General features: G+C 26.8%; 1 protein-coding gene across 1 annotated transcript in view; it reads right to left on the bottom strand.

Annotated features, from left to right (window-relative positions):
• The window catches only part of LOC129958899 (uncharacterized), a 38,725-nt gene extending 23,803 nt beyond the window's left edge, over window positions 1-14,922 (bottom strand). The window contains exons 1-6 of the mRNA XM_056071625.1: window positions 14,753-14,922; window positions 14,319-14,556; window positions 7,445-7,548; window positions 6,889-7,035; window positions 3,624-3,723; window positions 2,002-2,121 (exon numbers count right to left, since the gene is read on the bottom strand). Coding sequence (XP_055927600.1) covers window positions 2,002-2,121; window positions 3,624-3,723; window positions 6,889-7,035; window positions 7,445-7,548; window positions 14,319-14,556; window positions 14,753-14,755 — 712 coding nt within the window. The 5' untranslated portion in view covers window positions 14,756-14,922. The remainder of the gene's footprint in view (window positions 1-2,001; window positions 2,122-3,623; window positions 3,724-6,888; window positions 7,036-7,444; window positions 7,549-14,318; window positions 14,557-14,752) is intronic.
• Between the last annotated feature and the right edge of the window lie 114 nt (window positions 14,923-15,036).

The raw sequence follows: 15,036 nt of genomic DNA, 5'->3' as shown, positions 1-15,036 counted from the left end.
TAGCCTCGAGTAGAGAACATGAATTGGACATCATCAAAGTGGGCTGGTGTGATGTTTTCTGATGAGTCCAGGTTTGGCTTGCAGTTTCATTCCCTTCTGACTTTCATATGGAGAATAACAAGTAACCATTACCATCAAGAGAACATCACTGAACAATACTGCAATGGTGGCGCAGGATTTTGTTTGAAGTGAAATTATATTGGGCTAAAGAACAGATCTGCATATTCAAATCGGCCATGATTATCAAATCGGCTTTGACCACGAAAGGCCAAATTTATCGAAGCAGCATTCAGGAACAACATGCAAGTTTGTTTAGGGGTGCCATGAATGCAGAATTTGCGCTTATGGATGACATCTTTTGAACCCATCTTATCACGCAAAACACCATAAACAAATGCCTTCAATCTGTGGATATCACCTGAATGAATGGCCAACATTCTCACATGACTTGAATCATGTGTGGGACATGCTTGACCGACAAACTGCAGTTCATCAACCACCGCTTACATGTGTACCAGAACTTCAGAGTGCATTGCTTACTGTGTGGAGTGGAAATCTGCTCCAAGATCACCTCGATAATTTCATACTCAACATGCCTAAGTGTTGTATGGACAATATTGTCTGGGAGACTATAAAATGCGTTAAAATCATACCAACTATGTAAAGTTACATTTTTTTAAGGGAGATATTTTTTGTAATTACTTCTGAGAGCAAAAATCGTAATTTTTTCATGAATGGCATCATACATACACCATCTTTTTGCTTTTTTATCTTTTGTTTAAGAAATGGGCTTTAAGAATAAGTTACCTTTGTTTTGTTTCTGGGCCTTTATCCTTTAGCATTATTCTAAATTTATGAAAATTACAGTAAAAGAGGGTAAGAGAAAAAAAAAGCAATTTATGATGTAATCACACTTTACAAACGTACAAGCTATGCAGTTTCCATTCTGCTAGAAAAATGGCAGATTCAAGATACATGTTTGCAGTATAACTGTATATCAAATTTAAAAGAAAAAGTGGGAGGGGAGGGGAGCTGAATGAAATTTTAACTGCAATAACATACTTGTAGTGCCAATTATTTTTCAATGAAACATGAATTAATGATATTACTTGACATTTCATCCAATTTATTTCAAAGTGAGTCTCATTTTTCTTTTGTTTGAGTATACCATTCTAATGTAGTCAATGGTGGAAAAAAACAAAAAACCTTTCACTAACAGAATAATTTTTAGAATTATATCTTTAGCACGATTAAACGAAAAATCACAGGACATAACAAGCAAGGCTCTGATTTTAAAGAAGAGAAATAATTTACTATTTTTAATAGAATTATTGTAAAATCATTGGAGGAATCACAAAGACAAAAATATTTGCTTTACTTAGAATAAATTGAAAATTTCTAAGAATCTTATCTCAAACAACATAATTTACATTATTAGCACAACAAATTTTTTTAAAGCTTAACGCAGTGTTTAACTGGATAAAAGTAATTAAAAAAAGCTTGATAAATCTTATTTAAACAGAGACGACTTAAACTTTTCTATTAGTAAGAGAGAGAAAAAAAAAAAAAAAAAAAAAGAGGATATTTTTTAAGCTTGTTTCAATTATATAAAAAGTGATGAAATGATAAAATTTTACAATGTTTAAACTTTCAGACCTCCAATTTGCTAAAATTTTCTTAATACATTAACTATCTTAGATATATCTATTTCTTGCAAATTAGAAGGCCAAAATTGTGCTGTTTATGCAAAATTGGCAAAATTGGCTGTTGTGCCAATTATTTATTGCATTATAACAACAGGCAGTTGTATGATGCATTCAGACCAAAATATATACATTTCCATTAATATAACATGAATAAAATAAACATAAGGATAAAAGAAATCTTAATTTTTTTTATCTAGAACCATTAGAAAGAATAAATACGAATAAATAAATAAACCATACATAAACTATAAAAAAATGTACATTTAGGATAAAATATTTAAGATATTTTTCTTACCATTAAAGGAACATTTTATTTGCTGTATGCAGCCAGAATCTAATTTAACTTCATTCTTTTGCGAATCAATGGGATGAAATGTTTTATACAGATCGGAACTGTGTTCTAAAGTTATTACAGCTGAAAAGACATACATTCGTTTAAATAAACATATCTTAATTTTATATAATTTTATTTTTTAAAAATATAGATAACATCAATGAGCAAAAACTGGATAAATTTGACTATAAAAATTATTTTGATGAAAGTCTAATATTAAACTGAGTAAAATAATGAAAAACATGATATTGTTTAGTTATATTAATGTTCCATTATGAAACAACACTTAAGCTGTTTTGGAATGAACTTCTTAATTTTGTACTGCAGTAAAAGAACAAAGTCAATATTTGAGCTGGTATTCCTTTCCTCAAGCTTCTAAAAGCATAAAAACAATAAGATATTTAACCCACAATGGCAAATATAATAAGCACATATGCACCAAGTTCAAATACATAGCACATACTTTTACTGGATCTTGAATATAAGCCTTCTGGTAAAGACAAAAACTTATTATTGCCACCATAGATTCAGAACATGATATGATTAGCATTAACATATTTCCATGACAGCATTAACATATATCTGGGTCTCTCACATGTTTTTCAAACTCTAGGAGATTTAAAACAATGGAGGTATGTTAAAATCTCAAATTTTAATTTTTAATGGTTTCATTGAAATATTTTGAAATTTTTTTTCTTGTACTTCTGTGCTTATATAAATGTTTACAAAACATTTCCATATTAAGAATTTAATTGTAGTAACTGAAGGTTTTTTTTTTTTTTCTTCTATGATAAATCAACTAATCATGAGTGTAATGTAGCATACATTTCCAGACAACTAACAATATGTTCTGAATGATAATACCCGTAACATTGTCTGAAATCAACTAGAAAGGAACAGATTAAATTATCCTGCTTTACTCTCTCTTCCTATTATTCTTCAAAAAGACATTTTATGACTTAAAATCAACATATATTTTATTTCCAGTTTAATGGATCTTAATAATAATAATAATACAAGTACTATTAAAAAATAGACAAAACATATTATCACATTGCCAAAGTTTGTTTTTATTGTGTTTTTTATTCATAACTGAAAAAAAAAATTCTTACATAAAGTTTGAAAACCAAAATTGTGTAAAATTTCAACACTTGAATACATCTTGGGGGTAACTGAGGAGATTATAAACATACCCCATGAAAATTTAACAAACTTAACTGATAAAAAGTTATTATCTTATAGTATTTACAAAATTGCCAATAAAACCCTCAATACACAGAAAACATGTTTCTAAAAAAAGTTGAATTTTTATTATTCCTTTTTATTGATTGCTGCTATAAAATAAATACTATACACTTCCGAATGCAACTATTTAAATTCAGTAGATAAAACAGTTTCAAAAAAAAAAAAAAAAAGGCCAATATCATTCTTAAAGATGTTACCAATTTTAAAACTCATTCTTCAACTCATTCAACAACTTCCTGCAATATGCAACTTGAAAATAAGTTCCAATACAATTTTTAAAAAATTCTAATTTAAGTTGGTTTATATTTTAAAGAAATTTGATTGTAAAATTTACTGACCTAACTTGTTTAATTTTTTCCCTATTGGATAAAGTAGAATAGGATTTTCACTTGCTTTGTTACAGGAAGCCAAACATCCAGAATAATTCAAATTTTCATCCTGTAAAAGAAATTGTCATTTTGATATTAAAAGTCACATGAAATGAAAACTCATAAGATAAAAATAAAGAAAATATTTGAAAAAGGCATGTAGAATAATGACAAAGGGACATAATGTTAGTATGTTATATAAATTTCAATTATTTTATAATACTCTTATGCACTATGTTAATGCACCATATTTTACTGCACGGATAATAATAGTTTCAAATTTAAATAACCACCTTTTTAATCATAATCCACTTCAAAAAATTTTTAAAATTTAATATAAAATAACTTTGGAGTATTTTAATGTAATATTTTGTCATATATGTAATTGAATCCTATTTATATAGATATTTAAAAAAAAAAATATTGCTAGATTATTTGTTATTGCTTAAATGAAATTAATATCATAATAAGGAAGAATAAATATATGAATTCAGCATCTGGGCTAACAACTATATTGCAATAATTTAGCTCGATAAAATAAAAAATAATAATAAAAAATGATAAATAAATTCTCCATTTCTGCATATAATTTCTCTATATCTTATATTATGCAATGGATATTTGCATCAGTATCGTTTTTGTCCCTTTTCAATTGGTTTTGAATAACCAATAATTTATTTATTAATTAATGCAATTAATTACATACACCTTTTCCATGTTAGATTAAAATAAGTTTTTTATAATTTTTAAAATTAAACAATAAAAGCACTTATTTCCTTAATTTTAGTCAAAAATTGGGCTTAAGATGGAAATTTTAATAAATAAAAAGTTAAATAAAAGTTTCGCTTAAAATGTCAAATTCTTCTCTTAAAGAAAAATATTTTCGTTTTCAACAGTCAACAATCCCTCATAATGTTTCAAAAATCAAGAGTTTTGCTAAATCAAACATCCAATACACCTCACTTCTCTGTGTTGTGGAGTGAGAAGTGATAAGAAAGGACATTCTTATCTTACCCACGTGAAACCCATGACATACTCATTTGCAAGGACCATTATTCATTTGTTACGAATAAGATGAATAGATGAAGTCATTTGAAAATAGTCCAATATTTTTCTAACCCAGACTAATAAAAAAATTCTGTTGTTGAAATAATTTGTTACTTCGGGACTAATTATTCATTAAAAAAGAACTTTCACCTTCCTTTCAACTGAAAACGAAGAAAATTCGTAAAATCACGAAATCAGTTTTGACTGTACATGAATTTAAATTGATGAAAAATTCATTCACTAAAATTAATTTTACCAATAATTTATAGTTTATGTATTTTTTGTAATGTAAACTGGTATATAAAGTTTATTTTTAAAGCTGAGTAAATTTATACCAGAAAATAAAATTAAAAATCCTTCATTCATGAATATATATAATGCCATATATTCATGCCATTTCTTTTTTTAAACCATGAACAACGAAAAGGAAAAATGAGTGAACAAAATGATTACAAAATGCAATACAAAATTTACTACAAACAAATAATATTATATATTTCCGAGCTTCTAAAAAAAAATATGCTGTCCCCAAAAATCTCTCCAATACATGATTCAAAAATGGCTACCATTTGATCAGCTGTTGGAAAGTTTTTATCATTTTTCAATTATTCCTTCAATTTCCAGTTTTAACTTGTCTATAAAAGAGTTCAGAGTTGCAGCAAACCCTAAAATCATTTTTTTTAGCTGCATCTCCATTTTTTTGTGTCTAATTTGCTTACTTTTTCTTTATTTGAATACATTAAAAAAAGGGATAAGGCAATAAAAACATGAAAATATGGCAGATAATGAATCAGCAAGCAAGAAAAATGCAACAGGATTCTGAGTTTTGAGAGCTCAAGAGAGACTACTGTGTATATAATTGACTGATTGTTTAGTTATAAAAGCAAAATTTCAATACAAAGTGTTAGAGCTACAACAAGATCAGGTGCAGTTTGGAGTACAGCAGATAGATAAAATGAAAAGTAATCAATCTCATCGTCATTCTCTCTTGTTTTTTAAAGGCCATTCATGAATTTGGTTTCTAATCTCGCAATTTAGTCAGAAGTGGTTTATTACACATTAATTTTCTATTAAAAGAGACCTCTCTATGAAAAGAGTCCATGCATAGTTTACTAAATGTTATTCATGTGAACCTTGTTTTTTTAATAAAAAATTACAAATTATTATATGTAAAAAACATGAAGATTGCAAATTATTCATTGAGCATCTTATTTTAAATTAATTTTTGAAGGAATATTATCAAGTGGTTTGAGTGAAACTAGAAATGTGTGGAGGGGCCTGATACTTTTATCTGCTAAATGCTCATTCCACCATCCACATAATTTTTTACTGACAAAACTACAAGGAATTTACATCATATACTAGTTATTTTATATTTTTGAAATGAAATAAGTCTCACATCTGACTTTGAAATTAAAAATCTTTGTTTACTTATGGGTAAAACTTTTTTTTAAATTGCATCTCTTGAACTAATTTCTGAGCAGACGAGTTGCTCCTGCCTCTAACATAAAATAATCCAAGATTGATTTTAATTTAGCCCCCCCCCCATTCCCTACTTTATTCAGTAGAGAAGAGGAGTTAAATTCAGTAGGGATGTTAAAAGCAGTAACAGATTTGATTTGAGGCATGAAAGGGTCATCTGAATGTATTTATAACATACTTGAAATATTATGCAAACATTCTCTACTTACTGAGAACATGCAATAAACCTTTGGATGAAAATGTTTTTGAGTATAGATACTTTGATCTAGCTTGGCAATCAATCAATTTCATGGTGATCATGCAGATCTAATATATTTAGCAACACAAAAATCATTATAATGCAAATCAAATATAAAAATCAAAATGAAGGTCACACAAGTGGTCAAATTATGGTGAAAGAAAAAATATGCAGGATTTTTATATTTGATTTGTACAGCATTTTACTGAAAAAAATAATCCAAATTACAGCAATTTTATAAAAAGAGTATACCAAAAATGTTACAAAGTGAAAAAAAAATCACTAGATAGCTTTGATAATTATTATATTAACCATTTTGTAAATTAAATCACGAAAGAAATTTTAACATTAAACTGTCAAAAGAATAAATTTCTAGTACCTTGGAAAAATAGCTGCAAAAAGAATATAACTAAAATAATCTAACAATTACTAAGTAGTTAATCAGAACACAGCAAATTCAAAACTTACATGAAATTCCATAGTTTTAGGAAAAATAGTTGCAAGATCAATTAGTATTTCAGGTAATGGAACTTTTGAAAAATTTCCAGATTTGCACATTTTCTGTACTATTTGATATGCTTTCAAGATTTCCTTTCTAAAGTTTTCACAGCGTTTCTAAAAAATAAATATTGTAAATATTTCTCTTGCATTTGAAAGAATAAGAAGCATTGAAACTTCAATGCCATAATATAAATATTTATTGCAATGGAAATTAATCATTTTTAATGAAATTTGTATAATATAACCAATAAATAGTTTAATTTTAGTTGCAATTAAAAAAATGTTTTTAATAGTTACATTTTTAAGAAACAAATTAATGTATTATGCAAATATTCAGTCAACAAATTTCTGCAAGTTAAAAATAATGTTAACTAAACACTCAAAATTAATACATAATTATGCATAGCATATTAAAATAGGACTACTTTGAGTCAAAGTGTTGTAAATTTTAAAAAAGATTAAATTTAAAATACATTCATTTAATAAGATAACAAACACACACAAAAAATTATATATTACTTACTGTTTTCATTTGAGTTCTTAAGGTTTCCAATTTCATACAAAATCTTCTACAATTTTCTCTAGAAGTATGCAGGGAACTCAAGCATGGATCTGTTCCCATTGGTACTGAAAATAAATGCAGAAAAATACCTTTAGACTTCATTACATAATTATTCATTAATAGAAAATAAATTTTGAAAATTCATGAAAAAAAAAAAAAAAGTTGGTAGATATTTTAAATTCTAAATTTTTATACATGATTATTTGAAGATAATTTTCATTTCATTTAAGGAATCTTGATTTGCTTGTGTGATTAAAAACTTCACTACAATAAATTATATTAAACTGATTTCAAGTTGAAATTTATGATAATTTGAGATAAAGGAGGTAACCAGCAAGCATGCATCTTAAATAACTTCACCATCATGTATTTTTACTTTAATAACTTTTTTTTTCAGATACAGCATACAAGAGTTAGTGATCAGAGCACTATTTTACTTACTGAATGTGACTTTATTTCTCACATACACAGATCAACTTACATGAATACAAAGTCATTCAAATTCTATATCCTATTGGTTTACTAAACGGGTTTTTTTTTTTTTTGTCTCTTTTAAAACTATTTATTTTGACATAAAACAAACAAGAAATCATAGTTGTTAGATTGATTAACAATTCACTTATGTATTGAAACTGCAATTTGTAAATGGTCATTTGACAATAATTTTAATATCAATGTTTTACTTATAGGTTGTGAATTTATTGCTTGCATAGAACTATTGTGTCTTTAATACAGACAGTCATTTAAAAATGACCCAATTTTCATTACTTTAAATGATTATTAAGAGGCTTTAGAGGGCAAAGAATTAATTTTTTAAAATCACATATTTTAAGGGCTTTTCATTTAAGAAATGTTTTAATGTAAATCAAGCATAAAATGACAAAGACAAAGGATAAAGCTTCAAACTACATCATTGAAAGATCTAGTATATTATAGGAAAATTCAAAACATAAAGTTAAAAGCAAATTTTTATGAAACTAATTTAATAAGAAAATATTTTCACAGAAAAAAAAATCAAACTGGATCATTACACCTTACTGAGGGGCAAGTTTAATTTTCTCCTTTTGATTTTAATATAAATCCTTTTTGGGGATATTTAAATTCAACTAGTAAATTTTCTTTACAATTATATTTGAATTTCACACTTATATGCATTGATTAGTTTTATGGTTTTGTTTATTTCTTTTGAAATTTTTTTATAGATTGGCAATTTGCTGTAATTAGCTTTAAATATTTAGATATGAATTGAAATTATGGGGAATAATTTGTTTACTAAATTAGTAATTTTCCTTTAAAATGATTGAATTTACTATCAGTGTATTGTATATACTAACTCTTATCTTCTAAAAATTTCAATTTCTTAGGATTTTCGGATCATGAGAGGATCAATACTTAGATGAAAGTCAAACTCCTCACAGAAAAAAATCCCTGGATGAAAGTGACCCTTAATAAAACCATCAAGTTGAATTCATTATTTCTTTCATTTTATTCTGTTTCAATGCAATTTAACCTTAAGATTATTGATCGTTTCTAGTTTGGCTAATATATTATAGTTAGTGTTCTCCCTGAAGACAGATAAGATCAAGTGAGAGTTTACCATTTGCAATAATATTTGTTGAGAGTGCATTTGATATATTTATGATTTTCAAAATATGAAAAGATATTATTTACATCTCTGGTTCAATAAACTAAATTTAGGTTGATTGGAAGGTTAAATGTACCAATTCATGACTGGATACAAACAACAAATGCGTTCTCACAAATAAACTCTACTATTTTGTTAGTAAATTAGCCATCATATATTATTATTCATGATGTAAGTTTTTAAAAATAATTTTTAATCCTACAAAAGTTAAAAGCCAACTTTATATATTCCAGATTAGTAACTTGTATAGAACAAATCAAACAGAAATATTTAAGATTTTCAGGTGCATTAAAAGAAGGTAATTCCTCAAGTTTCATTGTATAACTTAATGAATTTAAATATCAGCACTAATAATGATATGAAGATTTCAATATTACAATTAATGAATTTAAATATCAGCACTAATAATGAAATGAAGATTTCAATATTACAATCAACCGCAGGCCAAATGTATCATTTGTGGTGTCAATAATTCAATTTCAGATATATAAGTTGCAATCCATCCAAATAGCAAAATTTTATCAGTATGCAATCATGTTATAGAAGTATGAATGTTCAGTCCAAAAATTTAGTGGCCAGACAATGATTTCTGATGCTGCTAGTAAATAAGTAACGGCTATGAAAAAAAAAAAATCTTCACTATAGTATATGTACCACCTTGACAGAAAACTAGGGAGCAAATGTTCATCAATGTCACAGAGCTTTCAACTCTAAACAAAAACATTAGCCATTGAAAGAAATGCTTACAATTCTTTATTATATTATTTCTTCTTGGCACACATAGAAATTAAAAAGGAAAAATTAATATCTGTTTTTCATAGAAATAATCAAATGGCCTTAAAATTATATAAAAACTTTCCCTATATTTGAATTTAAAGAATTTTACAATTCTATAGCATAAAGAAAGATAGTTAATATTTAAAGAAACAACTTTTTCTTGCCTGCTCTTTTATTGATTAGGTGCAATTCCAGGGTAAATAAATGTTCCTATCAAGGATAATAATAGAAATTTTATTCTTTTTATTCAGCAAATTCATATATTCATTTATTAGCAAAATACAAATCTATATATAGTATTGAATTTATATTAACATGGCATGATGCAATTTCATCTGAAAAATATCAGGAAACAATATTATATGATGCTGTTATATGATAATAAAAAATGCTGCCAAATTTAAAAAAACATCTAAAAATGAGAATCTTTCATATCATAGCACAATTATGACTGATGATAGCAGACTAACACTAGCATTTAACCTTGGCAATACCTCACAGTGAAAACAATAGCACTCATAATTGCTATAATCTAATCAAACATCTATATTATTTGAGAAGTATAAATTGATTTATACACCCTTTGAGTACTACTTATGAAAAATATACTCAAAGATTCAGAAAGAATTTTACACTAATAGCTTTTTAATTATTACAACTAAAATCATTAAATGAACTCTGAAACATTAATATTTGAGAAATATTACATATATGAGTATATAGAATAATATATTACATATAGAGTAAGATGCTTTAGCAATAATTTCATCTTTAAAAACAATTAAATTTTTAAGGCAGCAGGCAAGATTGATTACAAGCATATCAGGGAAGAAAAATGTAAGAGTGAAGTGATTTACACAATTTTATACATAGTAAGTGCTTAGAAAAACTTTGCATAGTTTAGCCATATCTGGCTCTTGCATTTTTAAAACCCGACATTCACTCAAGAAAAATCTCGCATCTTGCCAACATAATAAAAATTATTGAATCAGTTAAGATTTATCATAATTGTTTTCTGATAATTTCTTAAAGGTAAAACCTGGTATTGAGTATTCAAGTATAAATGAAGCATAGATTATCTGTAATAAGTAAATTATTTTGCCATAAATTTTTTAAATTAATGGATTGATACTTATAAACTAAATTAACAAATTATTAATTTATTTTAAAACCATTTATCATTGCACTATTGGATTACTGCATTGGAACGTTGAAATTTTAGGTATAGATTATTTCCACTAAATTTATTTTCAGTTGCTTAAGTTAATTATTAAATTGTTTTCTTTATTGACATAAAAGTTCCAAAGATATTTTACAATAAACTAATTTCTTTATGTCATTGATCAATAATATTGTATGTAGACTAGAGTGAAAAAAGTAAGGCAGATTTCTTAGTATCTCTACCAGGGAAAACCAAATTTAGAATCAATGAGACATTTTTCTCAACTGATTAAAAGTAAAATTTGACACAAAACTACTGTAATCACACAAATTTTTTTATCACATTTAAGTTATTGCATTTTTGAGTAATTGCCTTTATATGTTTCTGATAGTACAGACCGACATATGGTCAACCCTTTGTTGAATTTTTAAATGTTTCCCCAATTTTATCCATCTAGTTCTCTTTGTTTTGCAATTACTGAATTATATTCAAAAAGCCAACAGACAGACTCCCTCAGAATGGATTTTGCTCAAAATTTGATAGAAATCTACAAATTTGATATAAAGATCATATATTAAATTTCATTGGTATAGTTCAAAGTGTTTTTTTAATTATCTTTATCACACACAAACAGAAAGACTTAATGCCAAAAATGTGTTTTTTAAACTCAGGGAGATTTGTCAAAATTTTATAATGTTTTCCCCATATTTCATATTTAAAAAAGTAGAATGGAAGAATAACCACACTCTTTCTTGAGTTTTAATAACCTGAAAAAGAAAGAAAACACTGGTATTTCTTTGTTTTATTTGCCAGTTTTATAAGAGAGTGTAAATATCACAAAAAATAATTTGTAACTTATAAATTATAACAGTATATAAAGAATCACAAAAAAGTAAAGAATATCTTATTTAAATCACAAAAAAGTGTAAATATCACTATTCAGTCTGTGGTACTATTACAAATTTTTGAAATGTGATCTTAAAAACATAATGCATCAATAGGAATGTCATTAAGCCTGGAACATAATTTTGTGCAAAAATTACCAGCTGTTGAAAATACTCTTTTGGCATCTACACTAGTTGGTGGTACTGTTAGCAATGCAATATACCTTTTCCAAATATTTACCTCTAGATCCCTCATCTTCAAATAAATTGATTTCTCGTTGGATGGTTTGGATATAGCTGATTTCTGTATTGTATTTTGGTTTGTTGAAACTTTTTTTATTTATCGCTAAATCTAATTTTTGTTCAAGAGACAATTCCTTTTCACTATCGACATTAGTGTCATCATAATCTTCGATAATTGTACCAAATTCTTCTGCATGTAGATAAATTTGTGGTAAAAAATTTTAAGAAAATTTACTATAAACTTGATCAGATTTGAATTGGTTAGTCTCTTTTTTATTTTCATTTTTAAAATCATTATAATTAGGTAAATACTTAATTAACCCTTAGTAAGATATTTTCTATTTTGATATGCCTTTCTTCTGTGTGATTTTTAAATGCAATAAATAATTCTTGAGATAGTGATGTGTGCTGTTCTTTCAGTGACTGCAACATGAAATCTACTGTTGCATTAGCTGTTAATAAATTAGAATCTCTCTGACATAATGCCTCAACAGCCAGTTTTATTGGAAGTAGAGCTGATACAGTTCTGGATATTAAGTCGAATTCACTATCTGAAAAATTAATTTGCAGGTTTAAGTCAATTATTGCTTTTTGGATTGGATTTCTCAGTTTCAAAAATCATTCCATCATTAGGAGTAAATTGTTCCAACAAGTTCTAGAATCTAATATTAACATATATTTTGTTTTATTTTCAGTTAGTATTTATTTTTGTAATATGGCATTTTTTGCAGGGGAACATATAAATATCTTAACAATTTTTCAAACTTTATAAATTATAAGAATGCCTTTCCTATAATATAAATTATAGGTAATTCTTGATGGGTTAATATTTCATCTTAATTAGCAATTTCTTCTTCAACAATTACATTATCACTGCCTTCATTGTCAATATCACTCTCACTCTCTTCAAAGTCGAAATCCGAAGTTTCTATATCCACAGTATGTGGATTCTTCTGTTCTTATTTTTGTTTTGCTTTTTTGGTATAATACATCTATTACTCCTAATTGAATTCCATGAGCATAAAACAATTGCTGCTTTGCACCAATCAACTTTCCAACTTTTTTCATAACTGTTGCTCTATCAGTCGTTATGATAAGGGATAATCCATGTTTCGCTAATTTAGATTTAAGCACTTCCACACATTTTCCGGCTGGCATACTTCCCAAGACACGTGTAATATTTACGTCCCATAAAACTGCGAGTCTTCATTGTTAAATGTAAACATCTCCTCCTTTCATCTTTCCTCTCACCCCTATTTTGTTGAATTAAACCCATCCTAATGCATGCGCAAAAGTGCAGAGGGTTTTACAATCCATTGTCAAATATTTTTTTATCACTTCTCTTGAGAGTATAAGGCAACTATGTATTCACATTCTAATTAATTTAGCATGTTAGAGAGACATAAAAACAAAAACGTGTACTATTTTGCTATGTTAGCGATTCCTGAACATGTAGTGGAGACAATTTAAAAATTTTCTAGTGATTACCTAAAAAATGGTATTTAATCTTGTGAATACTGGTATTACAAAATAGTACCGGTATTCAATATCCTGGTATACCAGTATTGCAATCCCTAATCTTAGCATTTGTTATTATTTATTAGTACCCACTGTTTTGCATAATATATAGTGTATTTTATTATAATAGAAAATGTCATTTAGAAATGTAATTTAATAATATAAATTCAAAATGTTTTATGTTTTTATTATAAACTCTCCATTTACTGACCAACGAACAGACTTTTATTAAGAAAACAATTTTATGAAGATACATACATTTTCCTTTCTTATTTATGTGGTACAATTATTAAGGTTAAAAATTTTTAGAATTTATAAATTATAAGATGAAACTAATTACACATTAACTGCTCTGTTACTAAAACTAGGCTTGTCCATGCAAATCCTATTAGTGCATCTTAATGCACAACATTTCCAGTATGTTGCACAATATTTTTAGACATTTTATTGAAAAGGGTTTACTAAATTTTATGAACAAGATACTGATACCTTATTTAATATAAAAATGATTATATAGGCTTTGAAAAAGAAGACAAAGAATTAAATACTATTTGAGGAACAGAAAAATAATGTTTCCTTTTTAAAAGTAGGAATTGGTGAAATTACCTTTATTTGCAGGCAAAAATGGAAGAACACACGTTTGGGCTTGAAAATGAACACAATCTGCAGCATACTTCACAATACTTTGCAGTGATCTATTTTCTTTCAAAGAGATGTCTACACCAATTCCCCCGTAATCTGGAAGATTATCGTCGAGAAACCTACGATCACTACTAAGCATGTCATGAGTAGACTGATCATGCCATAGTGGCATAAGTTTAGGTAAGTGATCTGTAGTTTGATCCTGTAGAAATAAAAAGTAATAAAAAAAGTATCCAAGTTTATAATAACAAAAAATAAGCACCGATAATTAAAAAATATATATTAAATCGCTTAAATTCGAGCAAAAAAAATTACAATTGAAAATTTGGTATTTAGCACAAATATATATACAAGGAAATCAGAAAGCTTCTAACAACAAAAATAAGCTTTATGTATACCATTCTGCGAAATAATTAGAGTTTTAAATTATGAATTGTATAATATAAAGTTCGTGAAATTGTAGTTTTTCCGTCTCCTCCTCTTTTTTAAAATTTCCCAAGACGTGCTGAACATTTCGAGTTCATCGACGGCCGGCATTTGACAATATTCCACCACAACACCACGTGCATTTGTTTCCCATTTAAATCTTATTGTATTTGGAATATCGATATGGAATATAGAGTATTGATATCGAATTTTAGTTTCGGAATTATATTTATACTTAGAAAATAATAAAATCATG

This window comes from Argiope bruennichi, chromosome 2 (genome assembly GCF_947563725.1).
Source record: "Argiope bruennichi chromosome 2, qqArgBrue1.1, whole genome shotgun sequence".
Taxonomy (NCBI): Eukaryota; Metazoa; Arthropoda; class Arachnida; order Araneae; family Araneidae; genus Argiope; species Argiope bruennichi.
The sequence above is the reverse complement of the archived record's forward strand: the minus strand, read 5'-3'. Positions and strand labels throughout refer to the sequence as shown.